The 24,982-nt window shown below is 39.6% G+C and overlaps 2 protein-coding genes across 3 annotated transcripts in view; one reads left to right on the top strand and one right to left on the bottom strand.

Moving 5' to 3' along the window:
- Positions 1-1,441: 1,441 nt before the first annotated feature.
- commd8 (COMM domain containing 8) lies at positions 1,442-14,787 on the bottom strand. Its single transcript, XM_023292585.3, has 5 exons — positions 14,651-14,787; positions 13,462-13,617; positions 13,063-13,215; positions 7,875-8,030; positions 1,442-1,676 (listed from the first exon to the last, which is right to left on the bottom strand). The coding sequence occupies exons 1-5, from the start codon at positions 14,693-14,695 to the stop codon at positions 1,656-1,658; spliced, it is 531 nt and encodes a 176-aa protein (XP_023148353.1). The 5' UTR covers positions 14,696-14,787; the 3' UTR covers positions 1,442-1,655.
- A 354-nt stretch (positions 14,788-15,141) lies between these two features.
- Positions 15,142-24,982, top strand: part of atp10d (ATPase phospholipid transporting 10D) — a 60,638-nt gene continuing 50,797 nt past the window's right edge. The window contains exons 1-3 of one of the 2 annotated variants that reach the window (XM_055005687.1): positions 15,142-15,335; positions 20,182-20,566; positions 22,821-23,015. In XM_055005687.1, coding sequence (XP_054861662.1) covers positions 20,280-20,566; positions 22,821-23,015 — 482 coding nt within the window. In that variant the 5' untranslated portion in view covers positions 15,142-15,335; positions 20,182-20,279. The remainder of the gene's footprint in view (positions 15,336-20,181; positions 20,567-22,820; positions 23,016-24,982) is intronic. The other variant, XM_055005689.1, reaches the window with a different exon arrangement.

Consider the following 24,982-nt stretch of genomic DNA (forward strand, 5'->3'; position numbering starts at 1 on the left):
GTTGCTGCAAGTAGGTCACTTGTCAGTTCACAACATCTCATCTCACAACGCTTAACATAGCAAAGTACCTTAAACTGAGAACAGACAACCCAACAATCTAAAGTTGCCTTTGGTTTCCCTATGAGTAAGCGTTCATACGGTGTAAGAAAATATCTAAAAGGACCAGATTCCTTGTGACAATACAGTCCAATGTGGGATAATGTTTTTTTCACATCAGGAAGAGCTGATGCTACAGTTACAAACTAGGTTTCTAAAGGTCTACACTTAAGCAAATCAAAACAATGTACTAACTAAACCCCCACAGTCACTTACTGAAAAATTTATAACAAAGGACAGTTTAAAAAAGGGCATTATATCTCTATTCTATAACATGCTTACACCTTACTCATTTGAGAGCTCACATATAAGCTCTGTGCTTGGAATGAATATCTGTAAACTGAGAGCAGAGAACAGAACTACATGTGAGATTATTTCAAAAGGAATTTCATTGGACCCTAAGTTGTTTCTACTTGGTCTGTATCCAAAAGAACACAACAATCACAAAAATGAACAATTACTGATGATCCTCAGTACTCTAAATGCTAAAAAGGTGATGGAAAGGGGACTCATAGGCAAACTAGTGTACACTGAATGGAACAAATGTCAAATGTTCCGTAAGAGAGAATCACCTAATTACTAAAGGATAAACAAAAATATAAGGAAGTCTGGGGCCTTCATGGACTTTGTGATGGACCATACAGACTCTGTGGAGAGTATGTCCACAGAACATGCATGAGATGGAAAGTGAGGACTGCCATCTGTTGGTTAAGGCCAGCTGTTCGTTGGTGTTTTGTCTTTTATTGTTTTTTTTTTCTGTATGTGAGTGTTGCTAAAAATTAGGATAATGTTTTTTTTTTTAAAAAAAAAACAACATTGTGACAAACACTCATCTGACAGCGGCCATAATGCACAGCAGTATTCTAACATACAATGAAAAAATGACAGCTGTGCCACAAGTTCAGTTTGTTCACTCTAAAATGACAGCTCCAATGCAAGGATGTCTCATTTTGGTAAATACCTGTTGCCTCAGCTCCTGTCTTCTTGGGGCTTATTTGCCCAGATGGGGGGAACAAAGATGCAACAAAAAGAGGCAAGAAAGGAATTGAGGATGTACAAACTGAGCTAAGGGGAGGGGTTTAAGTCAAATACATTGAAGTGGGTGGGAAGTGGGATGGGTGCCAGAGGTCAATGTGACATTAACTGCAGGTGGCCAGATGAAAGAAACTGGCTACATATCCGCCCTCAGTGATTCTGACATTTATGATGCTACCACTCACCATGAAAGCATCAAACAAAGGCAGTTTTACCACTACCAATCACTAACAGTCTATGTTACACCATACGGCACTGTTTTTCTACTGGTTTTAAAAATGAATGGAGATTACTTGAATTAAATTCAGAATCAAAAGGAAATGAAACATTTATTCAACACTATCATTCAACACAGTGCATTACAAAAACATAAGACTATTTCACTGCTAATGCATGACCAACTCACAAAGACAGAGCTCATCCAATCCATATTACATTGGAAAAACTGTCATTGTCTGTAGCAGTTGTAATTTCTTTCATTCTCATTGACAACAACTTGTGGTTCTGTGGTTTCCATCTTGCCATCATTTTAACTGCAGCACCACCTAGAAGACATAAAAACATATAAATGATTAACATTTCATGACTAGGTGATTTAGTACAGGTATTTATTACTTGCATAAATTCTATGTAACAGTTGTTTCATAGATTTATTATTGGTCTTCTGGAAATATGACAGGATCAAAAATATACATACATACAGCTAAGCTAACATTTGATTAAATGTCCCCTGATCATTTTCACAGCAGTAAAGAGCTCTTAAGAGCCATCCACAAGCTTCTTGCAGACTGCCGGTTGTATCTTTGACTACCCCTCTTGACAAAATTCTTGCAGTTAAACTAAATTTGGTTGAAGCTCGCTTTCTGACACAGAGTTGTTTCTCCAGCATAGCCCACAGATTATCAATGGGGTTTAAGTCAGATCTTTGGAAAGGCCAATCTAATATCTTAATTCTAGCCTGATTTATCCATTTCTTTATCACTTTTGATGCATGTTTGGGGCCACTGTCTTGTTTAGAAAACCCAGCTGCAGCCAAGACCCAGGTTCCTTGGTGCAACCTCTCAACCCAAATACACTTGACTGCGGACACAGACACCCTTGTTTCCAGCAGCTTATAATTTATTGCTGGTCTGTTTTTTGGTGATTTTTGGTTGACTCTTGACCATCCTAACCTATTATCTCTCAGCAGCATGTGATAGTTTGTGTTTTCTTCCTGATTGTGGGAGTGACACTACTGTACCATACATTTTATACTTAAAAACAATTGTTTGCACAGATGATTTTGGGATCTGCAGCTGCTTTGAAATGGCTCCAAGTGACTTCCTTGTGCTGAACTCCTTTGATTTACCACTGTTGCGTTTGTGACAGAGCCTCATGAGCGTGTCAAATAAGCCCGATTTAAATTGATTCAGAGGAGCCAGCAGCTGTAGTCAACCCTAATCACTCACAAGAAGTTAAGAATTCATGTCACTAAGAAAAGTTGATCAACACAACTTTCTACATCACCAAAAACTTACAATTTTGTTATATTTCCAGAAGACCTATGATAAAATAAATGAAAGAACCAAAATGCATGATTGTTTTTTGTGACAAAGACATTTATGTTTCAATGATTCCATCATAGAAAAGTAAGAGCTATGAGAGCCATTGTAAATGCAAGACTGCCATGATTGAACCCAGTTTGCTCGAGTTCTGGCCAGTCCAGCCAGCCAAGTCTAACAGGCTTCCCCAGCCTGTGAGACTGTGCCAATCAGGCCATCATGGTCAAATAGCTGCTAAGAAACCATTTCTAAGGAAAAGCAACAAGTAGAAGAGATATGTTTGGGCCAAGAAACACAACGCATGGACATTAGCCCAGTGGAGAGCTGTGCTTTGTTCTGATGAGTCCAAATGTGAGATCTTTGTTCCACCCGCCGTGTCTTTATGTGACGCAGAGAAGGTGAACAGATGGTCTCTACATGCATGGCTCCCACCGTGAAGCATGGAGGAGGAGGTGTGATGGTGTGGGGGTGCTTTGCTGGTGACACTGTTGGAGATTTATTCAAAACTGAAGGAACTCTGAACCAGCATGGCTACCACAGCATCCTGCAACGACATGCTATCCCACCTTTTGAAACTTAAACTTTTGATCAGCTGACAAAAGCATGTTTGAGTTTAAATGTCCATCCATCCATCCATTATCTATACACCGCTTAATCCTCACTAGGGTCGCGGGGGGGGGGGGCTGGAGCCTATCCCAGCTGACTCGGGCAAAGGCAGGGGACACCCTAGACAGGTCGCCAGTCTGTCGCAGGGCCACATACAAAGACAAACAATCACTCTCACATTCACACCTACGGGCAATTTAGAGTAATCAATTAACCCCAGCATATTTTTGGACTGTGGGAGGAAGCCGGAGTACCCGGAGAAAACCCACGCATGCACAGGGAGAACATGCAAACTCCATGCAGAAAGATCCCGGGAAAGCCGGGACGCGAACCAGGGATCTTCTTGCTGCAAGGCGAAAGTGCTAACCACTACGCCACTGTGCAGCCCTGAGTTTAAATGTAGTTTTCAATAAATTGCCTGCTCCAATTTTTTTTCTTCCTTTCAGTCCCGTTTCTTCCTTTTGCAATTTGAAGCTCTACTGAGAACCTTCTTAAGATCCACCAGTGCAAAATGCAATTTCTTGCAATTTTTCAACTGGTCTTAAGATTTTGATCGTATATGAAAACTGTTCTATAAAGTTTTAGTGTGTGCCCCACAGGAGCTGGGTGAAATCTAATAAATGTCAACAAGTTACTTGAGTCAGTTTTGGTTAAGGCTTAAGACTACAAGTTGTGTGGGGTTTGGAGTTACAATGAAATGGATTTACAATGAAATGGATTTAGCCGACATCTTTTGTAGTCTTCCACACCTCTCTGCAGTTTCCTCTCAGCTGTCACCCTCCAGTAAATCACTTAGCTTTATTGAGACTGTGTCTGTCCCCCGACCACCAAAATTCAATAAATTAAGCAAATCAAAACTAAACAAAAGACATAGTAACCATAAAAATCTAATTAAAATTAATACCACTATTTCAACTGAGCGAAGAAACAGGACAATTAAATGTGGTCTGTTAAATATTAGATCTCTCTCGTCTAAATCTCTGTTAGTAAATGATTTGATAACTGATAACCAGATTGATTTGTTCTGTTTGACTGAAACCTGGTTGCAGCAGGAAGAATATGTTAGTCTAAATGAATCAACTCCTACTTGTCATACTAACTGTCATGTTCCTCGAATCACAGGCCGAGGAGGGGAGGAGTGGCAGCAATTTACCTCTACTAGCTTAAAAATGAACCAGAGACCTAAACCTAGTTACAGGTTCATTTGAAAATCTTACTCTCAGTCTCTCTCATCCAGATTTAAAAGCTCAGAAACCAGTTTTATTTGTTGTTGTATATCGTGCCGTCCTCCTGCTCCTTACTCTGAGTTTTTATCTCAATTCTCAGGACTTTTTATCTGATTTAGTGCTCAGCTCAGATAAAGTCATTATTGGTGGGTGACTTCAACATTCATGTTGACGTGGACAGTGACAGCCTTACGACTGCTTTTAAGTTCAATATTAGCTCAATGGAGTTTTCTCAACATGTAAATAACCAACTCATAGTTTTAATCATACCCTTAGACCTCGTTCTGACTTATGGCATAGAAATCAAACAGTTAACAGTATTTCCGGCCCCGAACCCTCTTGCTTTGCTGACCATTTTATGATAACATTTCAATTTTTACAACAATAGATTGTATAGGAGTTAAGAATAAATATCATTACAGTAGATGTCTGTCTCACAATTCGGTGACTAAATTTAAGGGAAATAATACCCTCTCTATTTAGTCCGAGCACCCACTTACTGATATAATGGAAGGGAAATATTATAATTTTACCCCCACAGAAGTGGATTATATTGTTAATAGATGCTGCAGCCTCACTGCGTACAACACTTGATAGTGTTGCACTCTGTAAAAAAGGAAAGTTCTATCTCAGAGAGGACCTGCTCCGTTGGGTATAATTCCCAGCTGCGGACTTTAAAGCAGGCGTCCCGAAAGCTGGGAAAGGAAGTGGTACTCCACTAATTTAGAGGAAGTTTATGTAGCTTGGAAAAAAAGTCTAGTAATTTATAAAAAAGCTCTTCGTAATGCCAGGACAACATATTATTCATCTTTAATAGAGGAAAACAAGAACAACCCCAGGTTTCTCTTCAGCACTGTAGCCAGGCTGACAAAGAGTCAGAGCTCTGTTGAAACTTGTATTCCTTTAGCTTTGAGCAGTAACAACTTCATGAGCTTCTTTACAAATAAAATTATTACGATTAGAGAAAAAATTAATCTGGCCCTTCCTGCAAATGTCACAGATGTATCATCGAGTACAGATACTTTAGAATTGGCTGTAAGACCAGATGGATATTTAGAATTTTTCACCCCCATACATCTCTCTGAACTCATTTCAATAGTTTCTACATCCAAACCATCAACATGTCTTTTAGATCCTATCCCAACTAGACTGTTCAAGGAGGCTTTACCTTTAATTAATTCCTCAATGTTAGATCTGATTAATCTCTCTCTAGTAACAGGTTATGTACCACAGGCTTTTAAGGTTGCTGTAATCAAACCTTTACTTAAAAAGCCCACTCTAGATCCAGATGTTTTAGCCAACTATAGACCAATTTCCAACCTCCCATTTCTCTCTAAAATTCTGGAAAGAACAGTTGCAAATCAATTATGAACATTTACAAAGGAATAGCCTGTTTGAAGAGTTTCAGTCAGGCTTCAGAGTGCATCATAGCACAGAAACAGCTCTGGTGAAAGTTACTAATGACCTTCTCATAGCGTCAGATAATGGACTGGTCTCTATACTTATTTTATTGGACCTTAGTGCAGCATTCGATACAATCGACCACAAACTTTTATTACAGCGACTAGAACATTCTATTGGCATTAAAGGGACAGCACTGGACTGGTTTAAATCCTACTTATCAGACAGGTTCCAGTTTGTGCATGTCAACAATGACTCTTCTGAGCATACTAGGGTTAATCATGGAGTTCCTCAGGGTTCTGTCTTAGGACCAATACTGTTCACATTATACATGCTTCCCTTAGGCAACATTATTAGGAAGCACTGTATTAATTTCCATTGTTATGCTGACGACACTCAATTGTATTTATCTATGAAGCCAAATGAAACTAATCAGCTAGCTAGACTGCAAGATTGTCTTAAGGACATAAAGACCTGGATGACCTATAATTTCTTACTACTAAATTCAGACAAGACTGAAGTCATTGTATTTGGCCCCAAACATCTTAGAGAATTGCTTTCAAAGCATATAGTTACTCTGGATGGCATTACATTGGCCTCCAGTACTACTGTGAGGAACCTCGGTGTTATCTTTGACCAGGACATGTCCTTTAACTCGCACATAAAACAAATCTGTAGGACTTCCTTTTTCCACCTGAGAAATATTGTGAAAATCAGGAACATCCTGTCTCAGAGTGATGCAGAAAAACTAGTCCATGCATTTGTTACTTCTAGGCTTGACTACTGTAATTCCTTATTATCAGGTTGTCCCAATAGCTCTCTGAAACATCTACAGCTGATCCAAAACGCTGCAGCCAGAGTACTGACGGGAGTTAGCAAGAGAGATCATATTTCTCCTATATTGGTTTCTCTTCATTGGCTCCTGTTAAATCTAGAATAGAATTCAAAATCCTTCTTCTGACATATAAAGCTCTTAACAACCAATCTCCATCATATCTTAAAGACCTGATAGTACCATATTATCCTAGCAGAACTCTTCGCTCTCAGACTGCAGGCTTACTTGTTGTTCCTAGAATCTCTAAAAGTAGAATGGGAGGCAGAGCCTTCAGTTATCAGGCACCTCTCCTGTGGAACCAGCTCCCAGTTTGGGTTCGGGAGGCGGACACCCTCTCTATTTTTAAGACCAGGCTTAAAACCTTCCTTTTCGACAAAGCTTATAGTTAGGGCTGACTGGGACCCTGACGGGGTGAGCTGGTGTTTTCATTTGCACAACTGACTTCCCCTCTTGACGTCCCTTTAGTTTGCCCCTAGTTATGCTGCTATAGGCCTAGGCTGCTGGGGAACCTCTCTGATGCACTGAGCCCTTCTCTAACTACCTATGTATTTACTATATATACCATTATTGCATTACATTCACTCTGTTTCTTTCTGTGTCCTTTCTCCGAGTGTCCCTGGTCCCAGAGCTGGATGCTGGATGCTTCAGATGTGTGGCTGTGTTTTATGGTCCTTGTGTCCCACCCCCCCACCTCTCTATCTCTACCCCTCTATCTGTATCCCTCTATCTCTACCTCTACCCCTCTATCTCTACCTCTCTACTTCTTCTGTCCCTCTCAACCCGCCCGGCCAGCAGGCAGATGGGTCCCCCCACATTAGAGCCGGGTTCTGCTCGAGGTTTTTTTCCCTGTTAAAAGGGTGTTTTCCTTGCCACTGTCGCCTTTTGGCTTGCTCTGGGGGTCAGGCATATGGGTTCTGTAAAGCGTCTCGAGACAATTTGACTGTAATTGGCGCTATATAAATAAAATTGAATTGAATTGAAGAATCTGCAGTGACATTCTTGAGACAGCAGGTGAGCTACTATAGCACACCATAGTTTCTGACTGAACTTCTGGTGGTTGAGTTGCGTTGCAGGTGTTGTAACTGTCAGGTGTTACAGAACAATACTTTGAGAAAGTTTTTAGTTTGTGTCCACCTTATTAGCAGCCTCTAGTGAGCTGATTAGCTTGCTTAGCTCCTCTTTGTTTAACTCCATGGTGACAGGCTGGAGGGCTCCATTCTCTCTCACATCCAGACTGAGGCTTAGCAGTGGTGTGTGAAGAGATGATATCTTGTCACTGGACAGCGCTAACTGAACAATGAGAACAGAAGACAAGAGCAAAAAATAGAAGGGGTTAAATTTGGACAAACCAGTTTTGTTGAAACAACCTATTTACGGTACAATTCAAAATGCCTCTGTTTATTGAGACAATCTGAAGTTTAGTATGTTTCTTGCCTGGGCAGCCGTTATACTAATGGTTTAGATAGCCAAAAATATGCATAAAATTCTGTCAGTTGAATTATAGTTGACCTGCAGTCTTTGTCTAATTAGTGACAAAATGCTTCCTATAAACATGTTTATATATTCTTGAATTGCATTGTATGACATTGCAATAGACTAACAGGTAGAGAGCGGGAAGAGTTTGCAGGAGGGCTCTTTTTACAGGGTGCGGCTCCTGTTGATTGGATGAATCCTATGTCAAGAGATATGGACGCATCTGTGCACCAACTAAAGGGAGAGCTAAGTCTAAACCACGGTTTATCCCCACCTTTAGCCAATCACATTTCAATATTTGAATTATATGTTTGTGTTTTATAACCAATCACATTTCACCATACTGTATAAAACATTCTGTTCATATCAAACTTGATCCTTTTCTGGGAGGCTGTTCCAAACACAAAAGGTTCTTGTACAAGATTCTTTTGAGACACTGATATTTAGAAAATAAACAGCTGAATTGGAGATAAGTAGTTTGCCTTCTATCTCAAAAAACGAACACGTTCAACACTAGTGCTATCTTCAGGTCAAACGATCCACTCATCACATATCTCATAGTTTCAACATATTTCTGCTGCCAGGAGCAAGTTTCCTCATTGACTACCAACCTCATTCAAGCAGGGAAAAAAATTTACCAAACGGAATTTTTCTGGTTTTGTTGGTTGTACTCCTTAAACACTTGGCATTTAGGCACTAAGTAAACCTGTTATGAATGACAGATTGGTATCCACTGTTTTTTATGGTGCTGTGCCTCATGCCATTTAGATATTGATACTCTTATGACATGATTTACTAAAGCATTTACAAGGTTTAAGATTACATTTATATTCAAGAACTTTGATCCCCACAAAACCATTAAACACTGATAACGTCCTTCTCATGGGGACTGCCCAGAGGAAAGGAAGACCAAGAGTTTCCTCTGCTGCAGAGAAGTCCATTAGAGTTCCCAGCCTTGCAAATCAACAACAGCAGCTGAGATTAGAGCCACTTCAAGGCTTCTCAGAATTTAAGCAGCAGACACATTTTTTTTTTTTTTTTTTTTTTTACAGTTTTTCTCAGTCGCTTTGGCACATTTCTCAGATCAGAACTGAAATTGTCAAAACTACTCGTTCAATCTTCATGTCATTGTGTCACTTGTGCACATCAAAAAAGCAGTTTCTCATTTCTTTGAACAAGTTGCAAATGCTTTGGTACATCCAGGCAAACGATTATGTACAATTCTCTGCTGTTTCCTACATTATCAATTGCTTACGTCATGTTGATCAAAATGTATTATAATGGTTCTCTGCTGAATAATCTCACCCCCCACAACATTTAGGCATTAGTTCATCACATAAGTCTTTACATACAAAATGATTGAACAAGTTGTCACAATATGTCAAATATATTTCTATATATTTCCATTCGACTTTTTTTTCTAAATCTGTCCTGAATTGGTGAATTTCTCCCAGGTGAATCTTGACTTTCTCTAGTGAAGGGAAATGTGTTAAGAGTTAGGGTTTTCTGAAATCACTCAAAAACGCAAGAGAAGACATTCGTGATGTCCATGAGAATTTGTGGTCCACCAGACAGGAACATCAGGTGTAGGAAGACTTCACTGTAATTCTTACAGCCCAGCATGTACAGTTTTCCCTAAGGAGATTGTCTATTTTCACATTTCTACTTTTGTTTTTTTTGCTTTTTTCCATACATAGTCTGTCAACAAATTACAATACAAACAGTAAAAGCATAAATGTGAATCTTGTCCAGTCTCTTGCAATCAATCTCCCACATACACTAAGGTGTAACTTACAATTTACAATAATTGTCATCAAAACATTAGCCATAGTTTACATCAGAACATCCCTCCAGAGTGCACTGTTATAATGACAACATGACTCAGCATATTGACTCTTATCCACACAATGACACCAGGACTTGTCATTCTGATGTCACTGACATGTTCATTGACACAGATATTTACTTTTGAGAGATGAACTAAGGATTTTAAGCATGAGACTGGCTTTTGCAGGTAATCCATGGTGTTTTGCTGTTTGTATGAACTGTTTTGAGAAATGCACTTACTGTTTTGTAAATGTCAAGGATGATTCAAGAAATGTACCAAAGCGACTGAGAAAAACTGTAACATCCCGTATTCTCCTCCACTTGTTCAGGTTGAGATTGTTTTCAGCACCATCTAGAGGTGACAGTTATTTTTATCCTTTTACTCTCATGTGACTCTGTCATGTGATATGTACAAGTGTGTGCTCAGAGACACAGGATGTTTTCAAGTACCCATGCGACCACACTAAATAGACACACAACCAGATAGGTTCCCAGTTTTACAAGCCAGTAAAAATTTGACCAAGGTGCTATCTCACACCTAGTGAACCAATTGTCATGCAGCTCAAATTTAGAATAATACTGCTTCCTAACTGTCCACTACTTCCAGGCAAGTCATCCAGAATGAGCAGCTGCCTCACAGTCCACCAGCTTTGTTATTCTTCTTGTGCTGCTTCTGCTAACTCTGAAATGATTCAGCCACAAGAAAGGAGCACCAGACATTCTGCTGCTGGCTGCCAGAAAGAACACAAGCACCTGAGGCACAGAATACCCAGTGGATTACTTTGATTTTAGATGGTACTGTCACAACAATAGGAAATTCCTCAGTTGTAGCTTATGTGCAGCTAATGTGGTCAGTGTTACCATTACATTTGATTGTATGCCCACAAGTCAGAGTTCTGTGGTTATAAAGCTGAGGAACATTCTGAAACAGTGGAAATTTTGACACTGATTTGAAACCAATAAACTGTGGGTGTTACTGAGTTTTCTTCGATCTTCTTATGTTTTATCTGTTTGTGTTGCTCCTGCTCTCTGTGCTTACATATACTGTATAAATACAGCCAATTTCCAGTAAGGCTTTTCCCATTTACATATTTCTGTTTCTGCTGTCAGACAATGGAACAAATAGGAAATAGTGACTGTAACACAATTTATTTGTTTTTAGAATGAGGCAGCCCATTGAGAACATCTGTAAAAACAGGGGTTGTGCAGTCATAGGTAAAATTATTAACACAGTGCAGTATTTTGAGCTGAAAATTAGTAAGACACACTGTGGAGACATGTGACTTGCATTAATTTGCTGAAAAGGGGCACAACATGGGACGTTTAAGGGTTAAATACATCTGCGAGCTTTAGTGAGCACTTGCCTAGAACTTCTAAGCAGCATCCGTGGATATAGATACTGTGGTGATGGATGTATTATGATCACATGTTATCATGTGCTATTCATGTTCAGTTGCATTCAGGAAAATTTTTCCAGAATGCTAAGGTTTGTCTTCATTCTTATCTTCTTTCTTGTCTTAATTACTACCATCAACACCATATAATATTAGAATGACAAACAACAAAAGCTTGAAAAAATATTTAACACAGTAAAAGTAGCTAAAATTAGGTCACCAAATTTTAGAACAATTATGGTGACATTCTTGTACTGTAAGCTGTCTTGTAACATGTAAAAGCATGGTGGGCCATAAATTAACATGATTAATAATATTAGAAAGGTTAAGAACAAAGAACAAGAAAGAAGATATAATGAAGACAAGTCAGAGAACACAGATTGCAAATAGACTTTATTTCATAGATTCTGCCTTCTAACATGAACATCAGTTAATACATTTAAAAAATATATTTTTCACTAAAGCCAATTCCTCAGCAGTCCTTTTGAAATGGATATACAGGACTCATATTTGCAGGTGTGTGGAACTTCCTTCATTCTGGACATAAAAGTGCTGCAATTGTGAGGAGCGCAGTCAGGAAGCTTGCATTGATGTAGACTTGGTGTTGAATGGTTTGGTAATCCACTCACACCTAAGATAGTTGGTTTGTAATGGTAGTGTAGCAGTTCCTCCACACGAATGAGCAAACAGAGTGGGACTGTGTAGGGAGAGGATAAAGTGACCAGACGATAATTTGGCCTGTATTAATCACATCCAATATACCACTACTGAGGATGACCAATAATAAGAACAACACTTCCTGAACCTAGAAACTGGAAAACTAGACTTTGGTTTATTGAGGCCAGATTTGAGATTTTTTTTTTCTTTTCTTTTCTTTTTTTGTCCAACTCTGTATTTTTTTAGACACAAGGAAGGTTAATATCTCAAAGTATTTAACCAGAATGGCTACCGCAGTTGTCTTCAGCATTATACTATCCTATCTGGTTTATGCTTCTTGGAAACATCAATTGTTTTTCAAGAGGCCAAAGAGCCAAAAAACACCTTCAGGCCCTGAAATGACTTTTAGACCAACAAGCAGAGTGATGCAGTCCTTCATCAGATCGCCTGGCATCTGAAATCATGAACCTGAAGGCACCTGAAATGGTTTGGCTTGAGTTCGACAGTTAAGTGAAGGAGCTGACAAGTCTACAACAGCTAACACGTGCTCAGCATATGCAGGAACTCCATTGTGTTGAAAAGACATTCCTGAAGTGGGTTGGAAGATTAGTGTGCAAAGCTCTGATTGAACAAACACATGTAGCTTCAATGAAGAATCTAAAATATGAAACTTAAAACATACTTATAATTTTAGACTTTTTGGTTTCCTGCATAATTCCATGTGTGTTATTTAATTTTAAACATCTTTTAGCATAGCTCTACACTGTAGAAGGAAGTAAAGATAAAGGAAAATCTGAAAGAGAAGGTATCCAGACTTTTGAGCGGTACTATAGGTATTTAATTTCACTTCTGCTTTCATTTCTTTTCATTGATTTCAATTTATAATGCTTGGTTATTATATTTACATTAGAAAGATATTCTTAAAAAGAGGAAAAGCCCATTAACCACTGAAGAACAAAGCTTTAAGTCACCTTAAGCTGCCACTCAAAGTCCTGCAGAGTAGCAGAGGAGATAGAGTTGGTTCTGTCCAGTAGAGCATGGCGGATCTCCTCCTGTCTGCTTCTCAGCACACTCAGCACAGCCTCTGCATGGCGGCTACTGACATCTGACAACTTGGCCAACACCTGTACACAGCCGGCAGGAGGACACCTGAAAACCTGAACTGATAGCTACAGACCATTACAGCCTCTGTGTTGTATGAATAGATATTATAGTAATAACTGTAAGAACATGCAGCATTTAAAGTCTCAATGTAGTAACAGGTTGTGTGGCAAAGTGGTGGTTTACACTGGACCCATAATCTTGTTTGTAATATGTAAATGTAATACCTTTGCTAAAGCAAGCTATCCTGTCCTTTTTCATTGTCTCACCTCTTCATCCGAGCTGCTGCTCTTCACTGCCAGGCAGAACAGGGCTGTCAGGGAGTTGAGCAGCTCCAGCCACTCCTGCAGGCTCCAGGTGGTGCTGTAATCATCCCTGAGGGGAGGCTCTCGTCCACACATTCCATCCACCACCCTGTGACATAGCTGAGCACCACACAATATTGTGAGGAGGATGGCATTTGGTAGTGTGTCAGAAACAAGATCGCGTAGGGATTTACAGTATGATGTAAAGGTTTTAAGCACTTCAGATGTTTACATTCTTAACTGCCTATGGATAGACAGTAGTAGTACCAGAGAGGCATCTGATTAGTCTCTAATTGTTAGGAAGCAGGACAATTACCCCAAACATCCAGTCGTAGCTGCACAGAACTGTCTTTAGTAACAATAACAAAGTCCTGTACAGATTTGCTGACCTCAAAGCAGTTCTGACCTCAGTGTGAGGTTAAATGTAGACAGCAACAACCGAGATGGCCACAATCCTACTTGCAAAGTAACTTGGAAGATTATATACTTTGAGAATTGGAAGAGCCACTGCTGTTTTTCTGTTGCTGCACTTTGTGTAAAGTTAACTGATAAAATTAAAACTACTCATAGCTTTTTTTCAAAATGCATCCTCATTTTAAGTTGCCTAAAACTTGCAGTACCATATAGCACACAGCATTGTACCTCTGGTGTACTGTTAGACTATGGAATACGGCCCTATCTAGCAGCTGCAGTACAGCATCAGTTTTCAGTGTCGATAACGTTTTAACTCAGACTATGTATTTTTAAAAAGTGCACTAACTGGTTATCAGATCAGGTCTATTAATATTTCGGTAGTACAAGGTTCCCTAAAAAATCTTTCTCCTGACTGAATTAAGAGTGAACTCTTACATCTTCTCGTTGTTGTACGGACTACACGACACAAACGCAATCACTGTGCTAAAATGTAGGGTCGTTTACTAGGATACACATAGTGTCCATCATGTGCTGTACGTCCCTCACAAGGTAAAGAAAACCAATTCTAAACAACGGTGATCGTCTAAGTGATGGACGGTGCCTTGTAGTAATAATGACGAGCTCTTACTAAGAAATGTAAATCATTAAGTTAATTGTCTTTATGTTTTACGAGATGCAGTGGATAGATTTTTCAATTAAACTTTCAAGAATTTCTACCACTGTTGGCTTCGGGACTTACGTTCAGGCAGTCTGTGTCCAGGAGTCTGCTCAGTAGAACCACCATAGTTTCATTCGCTTCCGCCTGCTGTGCTGATCAGCTGATGTCAGTCACGTGATAGGATCAGCTGCGTTCACATCGCCTGGAAAAAATAAGTCCATCTTCGCTGATTTTCTATCCGGTTGAATGTTAGGGGATAAGAAATGCAGGAAATACTCAATAATTCCGACCTTATACCTAGCTCGCAATGAACTTCTTGTGTGCTACTGGTGACACAACACATTTTTTTTTAATATGACAATTTGGTATGGGGAATGCATTGGAGTTCCTGTTCGTTGGGTTGGTTTAGTGTTCTTTGGGGAAATGTGTCCGTGGCAATGGTCAGATAAATTCAACCACATCCGAATAAAGACAGACATTCCACAGCAAAGTGCTTCTCAGCAACATCACGAATAATCATGACTATAAAATGCAGGTTCCTATGCGGCACACTTCCTAGCAGGCGGACCGTTTGACAGCATGCAGGAAGTGTGAAGGGGCTCGGGTTCCTTCAACCTCCCTTCTGATGTTGCTGAAAAGCGAAACGTTTCACATCCTGCTCTGTGTTCCTCTGAGGCTGTTTTGAGTTTTCACGGCCTCAGTAAAGCGAGCAAAGCACTAAGTTGCTGCGATATTAAACCGACACCGTATGGACGTAAACAGCTGGGTAAGTGTTTATGAATGAAGGCAGATCTTGGAAACATGTTGTCATTACAGTAACTGTGTGCAGAAGTGGACAGCAGGTGTAGGCCTCTTATTTCCTGCTAAGTTGCTGTACAACATTCATCTTATTTGTACACAACAAAACTTTGGCTGCAAAATTGCTGCATACAACAATTTTTCCAGCTTCAGGATAGCCTCTCCCTCATTAAGTAAGCTGGGTAAACAGGCGTGGCTTACTCTGTGCAGTATTGCAGTCTGTACGCTGAGTTTTGGAATATACGGAGGTTACCTTTTATAGAAGCAGATTCCATTAAAATATGCATGTAGTTACATATTCTTTGGCATAAAATCATGCCAGAATGTTAAAATGCTATGTGCTGTACAAAACCTCAGCTGGTAAATAAGGACACGCTGGTTAGATCCTCTGTATAAAGGATGAATGATATTGGGAGACCAGATAAGACATGCATGCATCTATGGAACATACAAAGTCTTCTTGTGTTGGAGGCTGTGACTTATGCTACTGTAAAACTTTTCTTCCAGACAACAGTGCTTGCATGCACAAAGCCATCTCTATAAGAAGCGTTTCTCTCAGGTCAAATCAACCCCACCACCATAAACCAGACTTTGTCATCCAGTATATCATGCATGCTCTTGTGCTTTGCAGTGGGAATACTGAAAGAGTAAGGGCGAGGGCTGTTATGTGTATACCATCATATTCATGTGCATGAGTATGAATTTTATGTTCAGCGATTGCATATGGGTGTATTGACCATGCCCTCCTAGTATCAAGGAGCAGGCTACTCTCAGACAAATCACTGTACACTACCAGCCCTGCGCTACAACGTGCAGATGGGGGTTTACCACTAGGCCCTTTGTATATGAGAGTCAAAGAATTCCTGTATAACAGTCCTGCATTACATAGTGTCCTCGGTAAACTTCTCTGTAATTCTTCAATAATTAGTTTCTGCTAAGTTTTTGTTGATCCACTGATATAACCTGACATACTACCGCTGTCAATAAATCATGGCCTCTAAAACATTAAAGATTGTATAACGATCTTAGAAAACTCAAAATAAATATCTATGAATTATTTTCAGAAATAAAAAAAAGAGGCAAGACTGTGTTGCATTTATGTCAGTCACTGGCCAGCAACCTGAAAATTGTAACTGAAAATTGCATTAAAATTTCAAAAAAATGCCAAATTATATTTTCAGTGGTGAGTTTTTTCAGACAAATTAATTTTTTCAGTGACAACCTATACTGTCTCTGTTTTAGCTCCATACCTCTAGAGCCAGAATAGCCAATAAGGGTAATATGCCAGCTTAAATAAAATGAAAATATTCTTTAATTCAAACTCAACCCAGACAGATAACGATGAAGAACATGTTTACTCATGTTTCTGTTTTTCAAAAATTGTTTCAAGGTGTCATGCTTCACCTCATATCAGTCTAGATGATCAGATAATACTTTTACACACAGCCCAGTTTTTTTTAAATACGCATTGTTAAAGGTTGCTAAATTGCTGCTGACTAAAGGTCAACTAAATTGTTGGCTTTCTGACAAACTTTTTTCTCAGCACACAGGTTCTTAAAGGGGACTAGGTAAGGAAGTTAGGAAGGCTATTCTAAAACCTTAATTCTACCCTGATTTAAGTTTTTAATTTTTTTTTTTTTTTTAACCATTTTTGCAAAACAGCCCTAGAGAACAATAATGATTGACAGTAGGTTTGGTGTTCTTGGTATTAAAGACCTCACCTCTCTCCTCCAGACATTTGTGGTCATGGTCAAACAGCTCATTATATTGTTTCATGTGACCACAGAACTTTCCTCCAGAAGCCCCTTTCTTTGCCTGTGTGATCAGCAGCAGACTTCAGTGAAGCATTCAGGTGCCGCTGTTGGAGAAAGCACTTCCTTCTTGTGCAGCAGCATCTCAGCCCATGGCAATGTAAAACACTTGACTGTAGACACTGACATCTGTGTTCTAGCATTTTCTAAATCATTGTAGACCTGCTTTTTGGTGGTTCTTGGTTGAGTCTACCTTTCTGACCAACTGTCTCTCAGCAGCAGCAGTTGATGTGTATATTTTCTTTCTGATCATGGCAGCAACACAACTGTGCCATGCACTTTATACTTACAAACAACTGTTTGCACAGTTGATTTGGGATCTGTAGCTGATTTGAAATGGCTCAAAGTGGCATTCCTGACTTTTTCAAGGAAATGATTTGCTTCTTCAGATCTATGCTGAGCTCCTTAGACTTTGCCAATATAGCATTTGGGTCCTATTTAATTTGGCTCAAAGAAGTCAGTCAGAGGTCAGTGAGGCCAGTTGCTGCAGAACAGACATGTAGCTCCAGATCCAGAGACACCCACTGAGAGAACAAACACAGGACATTGAGGGAAACACAGAGTTAGTGAATGTAATCATGATATAGAACTCTGTGGAAGAAAGAGAGTAGAGTAGAGCAGAGGAGCCCAGTGCATCATGGGAATCCCCTTGCAGTCTAAACCAATAGCAACATAACTAAGGGATGGCTCAGGTGACTCTGAGCAGCTCTAACTCTAAGCTTTATCAAAGAGGAAAGTTTTCAACCTAATCTTAAAAGTAGAGAGCGTATAGGTGCCTGGCAGTTTGTGGGTCAGAAGGGAATCAGCATGAGGAATGAGATCCAGTTGTGGATCAGGTCTGAGCACTAGACAGAGGTTAAACCGGAATTGGATACAAGCTGAGCAAAAAGACTTGGCCTGAGCTGACTAACTGTAATCAGTACAATGGCCCAGCATCAAATGGTGTAATGAGGCAGAGTTTTATGGAGTGTGGTAGTGATTGGTAGCAGGTGAACCACTCCCAGATGAAGGTGTCCTCAATCAGCTTATTGCACTGTGGAGTAGTGCAATAAGCTGGGTGGGTCAGTGAAGTGCATTGTATACAATATGCAGTATGGTACCTACAGTATGTCACAGTATAGACAGAATGAACCGTATGGACAGAGGCTATGAATACACTAATAATTAAATGTTGATAAAATATGAAATGCATAACCTTAATCTACAGGTAGACATAAATAGTGGCATGAGCTGTTGGCAGTATATTTGAACTGCTGTATATTTGTACTTGCACCTTGCATCTTGAATATGCTTCCTCTGGGAAAATTGAAGATTTTCTTATGTATTTCCATATAGCAGTTGTTCTGGTGTGATAAGGCATTTCTCGTTTGTAGTGCTTGCAAAATATCACACTGTTGGTCTCTGGCTAAAAATGTTAACAAATTGTTGTTGTGAGGAGTGAGGGTTCTTAGCTGTAGTTTGTTCTACAGGACCAGTCATGCTTTGACTGAGCACAGGTATTTTTTTGTGATGCATTGTTGGGATAATTAATGATGTTATTATGCTGCCAAATTATTGGAGTCGAACTGTAGTCACTAACTGTGTAATGTTTATCTTTCAAATCTGCTTAACCAAATGACTTCAAGCTCAACACAGCACTTCTGTGGTGCCCCAGCAATAGACATACAGAGAATGATTGATTTATTAGTGAGATGCCATGCACCTGCTTTTGTCTATGTGCAAAATTATACTACTGATTTGAATGAAGCATTTTCAGGCTTCTGTCAGGCCAACTCTTGTAGAGAGTGTGTTACTTGCATATTTTGACCTGTTTTTACAGTTTTAGCTCTTCTGAGGATCAGACAAAATTGCTTCAGCATGTGTAGAAATTTGTCAGTGCTTCTAGAGGAGAGTTGGACTCTTCTTTTTCAGAGTTGCCCGTGGACAGAGGTGCTGGGCAGGTGTAGGGAGACAAACAAGCCCCCAGCTAAGCGACGCTGTGTCGTAATTCTTAGCAGCGAATGAGAGGGTGACCACTTTGCTATTGTGTGTCGCAAAGGGGAAGGCTCCAGTTATTATCTATACATATGCACTGAACAGGTGTTTAGAGTACTCAGCCTTCTTTGAGTCATTGGGTGGTGTCCTGGGAGGGGTTCTGATTGAGGGCTCCGTATTTTTACAGCGGCACTTCAATGCTCACGTATGCAATAATGGAGAAACCGAGACGGGGTGATTTGGTAGAGCAGCATGTCTAATAACATAGTAAACATAACCTCTATGTTCATGGCGTATGATGGCTCAGGTGTACTTCTGTTTGCTATGCTAAGATATAGTGGAATAATGACATCCTGAGCAGAGGGTGATGTCACACTGTGTTTGTGTTGTAAACTTAGCTTCTCTATTTTATGTTTTGTCAGTCTTATGTGCATGTCAGAATATGTCAGTCCTTACCTTTGAAACTGTCAGACCTCCTTTTGTTTCTAAACAGATCAAAACTTCTCTCAACACATTGCCCGCTGGACTCTATTCAGCTAGGGCCTCAAAAACGATCGAATTTTTAGTCAACAAAAAAATTGTTTATGTCATTACTCTAATGTATGTGCACTTGTTTCATTTCAACTGAGAGTGAGAGTTGCTACTGCTGTTTTGATGTTCTTCTCTGCTCTCCATGTCACCATGCCTGTGTCTGTTCTACTGTGTTTGTCTGTTTCATTGTATGTGTAATATCTCCTCGACTGTGTGCTGTGGTGAAACAGAGACACACAGAGGAGAGTGAAGGACAGAAAGGTCAAGTTACAATAGATTTTGTGATATTTCTTGACTTGACAAAAACTCACTATGGCTCATCAATGTACTGTAGTTAACAATACTAGCATGGGCTTATGGTTGTGGCTGGTTTGTTTTTTGTTGGCTCTCATGTTCAGAACCTTTGTGGTTTAAGTGAAAGTAAAGCGAAGGAGGAAGTGACATCAATGTAACCATTTCTTTTGGTCTTCTTGTAATTTTGTGTTTTTCTTACTCTAGGATGAGTTCATTGTGAAAGTTCAGTGTAAAGCACACTGTAGGCAACGGGGTCAAAGGAGGGAAGGTAGGCACACTCAGCTAGAGCTTCAGCTGCACTGATGGAGCGGTTCCACTGGTTGCAGCATCGCTGTCAACAACTGCTGGCAGGAGACTCTGGGCAAGGCTGGTACTCTGTGCCTGATGGACTGCCAAACAAAAGCTCCCTGGACACTCACAACTCCCAGCGCAGATTCAAAGGGAAGCGAAGAACGGTGTTCGCCTGCCAAGGGCCCCACCAACAAGAATTCAAAGCTGTATCAAAAAACTACAAAGGAAATGCAATTCGCACTACTAAATACAGCTTGCTGACTTTCATCCCCATGAACCTGTTCCAGCAGTTTCACAGGTTAGATTGTTATTTTTGCAAGAAGCAGAACTTTTCTTATGAGGGCCCAAGTGAGTGTGGGGAAAGCCCTTCTTTAATTGGAGGCATTCTTCTCTTTCTTCTTCTTGTAAATACATCGCATTTTTGACGTTGCTCAGAAACTCATGAAACTTTGCACAGGGATCTGAGATAATAGATTATATATTTTATTGGTCTTGGGCATGGATGTTTAAAAAATGGCTCAATAATGGTTCCCCTACAAAACTTAGAATAATGAGACGTTTGTACAGTGGGTACGGAAAGTATTCAGACCCCTTTAAATTTTTCACTCTTTGTTTCATTGCAGCCATTTGCTAAAATCAAAAAAGTTCATTTTATTTCTCATTAATGTACACTCAGCACCCTATCTTGACAGAAAAAAACAGAAATGTAGAAATTTTTGCAAATTTATTAAAAAAGAAAAACTGAAATATCACACGGTCATAAGTATTCAGACCCTTTGCTCAGTATTGAGTAGAAGCACCCTTTTGAGCTAGTACAGCCATGAGTCTTCTTGGGAATGATGCAACAAGTTTTTCACACCTGGATTTGGGGATCCTCTGCCATTCTTCCTTGCAGATGCTCTCCAGTTCTGTCAGGTTGGATGGTGAACGTTGGTGGACAGCCATTTTCAGATCTCTCCAGAGATGCTCAATTGGGTTTAGGTCAGGGCTCTGGCTGGGCCAGTCAAGAATGGTCACAGAGTTGTTCCGAAGCCACTCCTTTGTTATTTTAGCTGTGTGCTTAGGGTCATTGTCTTGTTGGAAGGTGAACCTTCGACCCAGTCTGAGGTCCAGAGCACTCTGGAAGAGGTTTTCTTCCAGGATATCTCTGTACTTGACCGCATTCATCTTTCCTTCAATTGCAACCAGTCGTCCTGTCCCTGCAGCTGAAAAACACCCCCATAGCATGATGCTGCCACCACCATGTTTCACTGTTGGGATGGTATTGGGCAGGTGATGAGCAGTGCCTGGTTTTCTCCACACATACCGCTTAGAATTAATGCCAGAAAGTTCAATCTTGGTCTCATCAGACCAGAGAATCTTAATTCTCATAGTCTGGGAGTCCTTCATGTGTTTTTTGGCAAACTCTATGCGGGCTTTCATATGTCTTGCACTGAGGAGAGGCTTCCGTCGGGCCACTCTGCCATAAAGGCCCGACTGGTGGAGGGCTGCAGTGATAGTTGACTTTGTGGAACTTTCTCCCATCTCCCTGCTGCATCTCTGGAGCTCAGCCACGGTGATCTTTGGGTTCTTCTTTACCTCTCTCACCAAGGCTCTCTCCCACGATTGCTCAGTTTGGCTGGACGGCCAGGTCTAGGAAGAGTTCTGGTTGTCCCAAACTTCTTCCATTTAAGGATTATGAAGGCCACTGTGCTCTTAGGAACCTTGAGTGCTGCAGAAATTCTTTTGTAACCTTGGCCAGATCTGTGCCTTGCCACAATTCTGTCTCTGAGCTCCTTGGGCAGTTCCTTCGACCTCATGATTCTCATTTGCTCTGACATGCACTGTGAGCTGTAAGGTCATATAGACAGGTGTGTGCCTTTCCTAATCAAGTCCAATCAGTTTAATTAAACACAGCTGGACTCCAATGAAGAAGTAGAACCATCTCAAGGAGGATCAGAAGAAATGGACCACAGGTGAGTTAAATATGAGTGTCACAGTAAAGGGTCTGAATACTTATGACCGTGTGATATTTCAGTTTTTCTTTTTTAATAAATTTGCAAAAATTTCTACACTTCTGTTTTTTTCTGTCAAGATAGGGTGCTGAGTGTACATTAATGAGAAATAAAATGAACTTTTTTGATTTTAGCAAATGGCTGCAATGAAACAAAGAGTGAAAAATTTAAAGGGGTCTGAATACTTTCCGTACCCACTGTATTTGTATACCAATATTTTTTTTCTTTCATTTTCATTTTTACATAGATTTTGCCATTTTTAAGGGATTAGTATGTAATAAAGTCTCAAGAAAATGAAATACAGTAATTTCAAATATGATCTGTGTTATTAAAAGACCCTTGCAATGCAAAGGTACTGCCATGGCAGGCAGTGATTTCAATGTTGTGCCATTAAAAAGAACATTTTTGAACCTAAATTGTATATTATCCAATGTAAGAGGCTAGGTATGAGCACATTTTCACTGCTTGCCTCTTTAGTTTTATCTGTTAATGTTTGTAGAGATCTGCCTAAAATGATCTTTTACATACTAATTTACTGCTATGATTTTGCCTTTGCAGGGCTGCCAACCTCTATTTCCTTTTCCTGACATTGCTCAACTGGGTGCCAGTTGTTGAAGCATTTCAGAAGGAAATTACTATGATTCCTTTGCTGGTGGTTCTCAGTGTTATTGCCATCAAAGATGCCCTGGAAGACTACAGGCGGCACTTGTTTGACAAAAAGGTCAACAACAGTGTTGTACAAGTGTTCTGTGGGTGAGTGAACCTTTCTGAGCTTTAGAGCCAATTCAGGGGCAAATGCAGCTTTCTAGCTTTATGCATGGCTATTAGACATTATGGCTATAAAGTGGTATGAAATTGCATTGAAGTCATGATTCAGTGTGCAAACTTGTGAGGTACATTTAACATATATGCAGAATTTGTACATGGTTGGTTGGAGAGGGAGTGGTAATTAATGCTAGCAATAAGGTCGTTCAATCTCAATGTGCAGTTTTTAGAACATAAAATGTGGATATATATTTTAAAAATATCTGTGAAATTATAGTGTGATACATTAAATACTTTCTGAGATAAACATTTTCTGAAATTGACAGGTGAACAACTCTAAGCATGTTTATTCTTGCATTAAAATTTGAACGCCAACATCTCAGGAACGATTAAAGGCTGAAATTTTTCTTTTTCTTTCTCATGATGCCATGGTTTCACAGTTAAATGTGAAAAAAATGAAGCATGAACATGACAAATCCCATCTTTAAGCATACATAAACAAAAATATTAATAATGCACAAGTGAACTAGTGATTTTTTTCTGAACCATACATAGTTGCATGTCATAATACAAATGAAAGTAAGTTATTTGGGTTTGACTTTGACTTTGATATACATGTCCAATATTGCAGATTCAGAATCAATAGAGTGATGAGAAATACCTGTAAACATCCCAGGCTTTTATATTTAGTAGTTCCTGGGGTATTGTAATAGCCTTAAATTTGAATGTATGAAACAATATCCTGTTGGATTGACAAGTGATTAAAAAAATTAAATTCTTGGAAGGTACTTGTCATATCAATGTAAAATTCTAGAGATACTATTTTAAATCCTCATCAGAGATGGTTGAGCAGAAGGCACCAGATTTTTTGAGATGGAATAACCTAGTACTATTGTCCCTCCTGAGGCAAAGGGAGAAGATTTTATATATCGAGTAAAGTGCACACCAAAGTATAACTGACTGCTTTAGTACACAACCATGATTATAGAAGGGCACTTTGGAAATGTTGAGGAGAGGAGTATGATTTGTCAGAGTACCTAAAAACTTAAGTTGAACTGCCCTAAACCAGCTGAAAGGCTTTGTTTTGTAGCTAATTGTAATGACTGAACCAATACATACTGATAGTGTTTCTGTGTCACTTAATAGGCTATAGGGCCAACTAAACTGTGAAGACAAAAGAACAAGAAACTCAGTGAAAAGTTTTCCTGGAAAGCATAAGTCGGGATGAATACAAAAACAAGTAATCCAAAATTTAAATACCTAATATCCCTTTGACTACTGTTAAATTCAATGAATAAAGAAATGGAAAGAATATGCAACATATGTAAATTGGCATTGAGCAGGTTGCCTTCAAAATTTGACACACCGTACAAAAAAGAGACTTGAGGGAGGCCACCAAGACACCATGACTTTTAAGTATCCTGAGTTATAAGTGTCTTGGTTACAAGCTTCAGCTGCTGAGATGGGAGAGACTGCATTCAAAAACTGGTACATTTCTTTACCAGTCAAAGCTTTATGGGAGAGAAACAAAGAGAAAGCCACAATTGAACAAAGCTCAGATTAAGTCTTGACTAGAACTTGCCAGAAGATATGTAGGAGACTCTGAAGTCAAATGGAAGAAGGTTATTTGGAATGATGAGGCCAAAATTAAGCCTTTTTAGCCATCAGAATAGACACTATGTTGGCAGTTGACCCTGCATGGGTTGTAAAGCTAGAGGGTAAAATTAATACAGCATAGTAAGATCCTGAATAATGACCTGATACAGCGTGGAAAAGGGTTCTCGAGTGGCTGAATTAAAGCCAAGACCTAAATCCAATGGAGAATTTGTGACTTGAGACTTGAAAAAGACTTGCAATCCCTGTGCAACCTGACGGCGCTTGAGCAGTTTTGCAAGGAAGAATGGGGTAAAATTGCAATGTCCAGATGTGCAAGACTGACTGAGACCTATCCAAAC

The sequence above is a fragment of the Amphiprion ocellaris genome, chromosome 20 (assembly GCF_022539595.1).
Source record: "Amphiprion ocellaris isolate individual 3 ecotype Okinawa chromosome 20, ASM2253959v1, whole genome shotgun sequence".
NCBI lineage: Eukaryota > Metazoa > Chordata > Actinopteri > Pomacentridae > Amphiprion > Amphiprion ocellaris.

What these genes read in the sequence shown, in the direction of transcription:
- commd8 (XM_023292585.3), bottom strand. Translation starts at nt 14,695, where the DNA reads ATGGTGGTTCTACTGAGCAGACTCCTGGACACAGACTGCCTGAAC. An exon ending in GCAGCAGCTCGGATGAAGAG is followed by an intron (nt 13,216 to 13,461) that starts GTGAGACAATGA and finishes GGCTGTGTACAG; the next exon opens with GTGTTGGCCAAGTTGTCAGA. An exon ending in CACTAGAGGCTGCTAATAAG is followed by an intron (nt 1,677 to 7,874) that starts GTGGACACAAAC and finishes TATGTCTTCTAG; the next exon opens with GTGGTGCTGCAGTTAAAATG.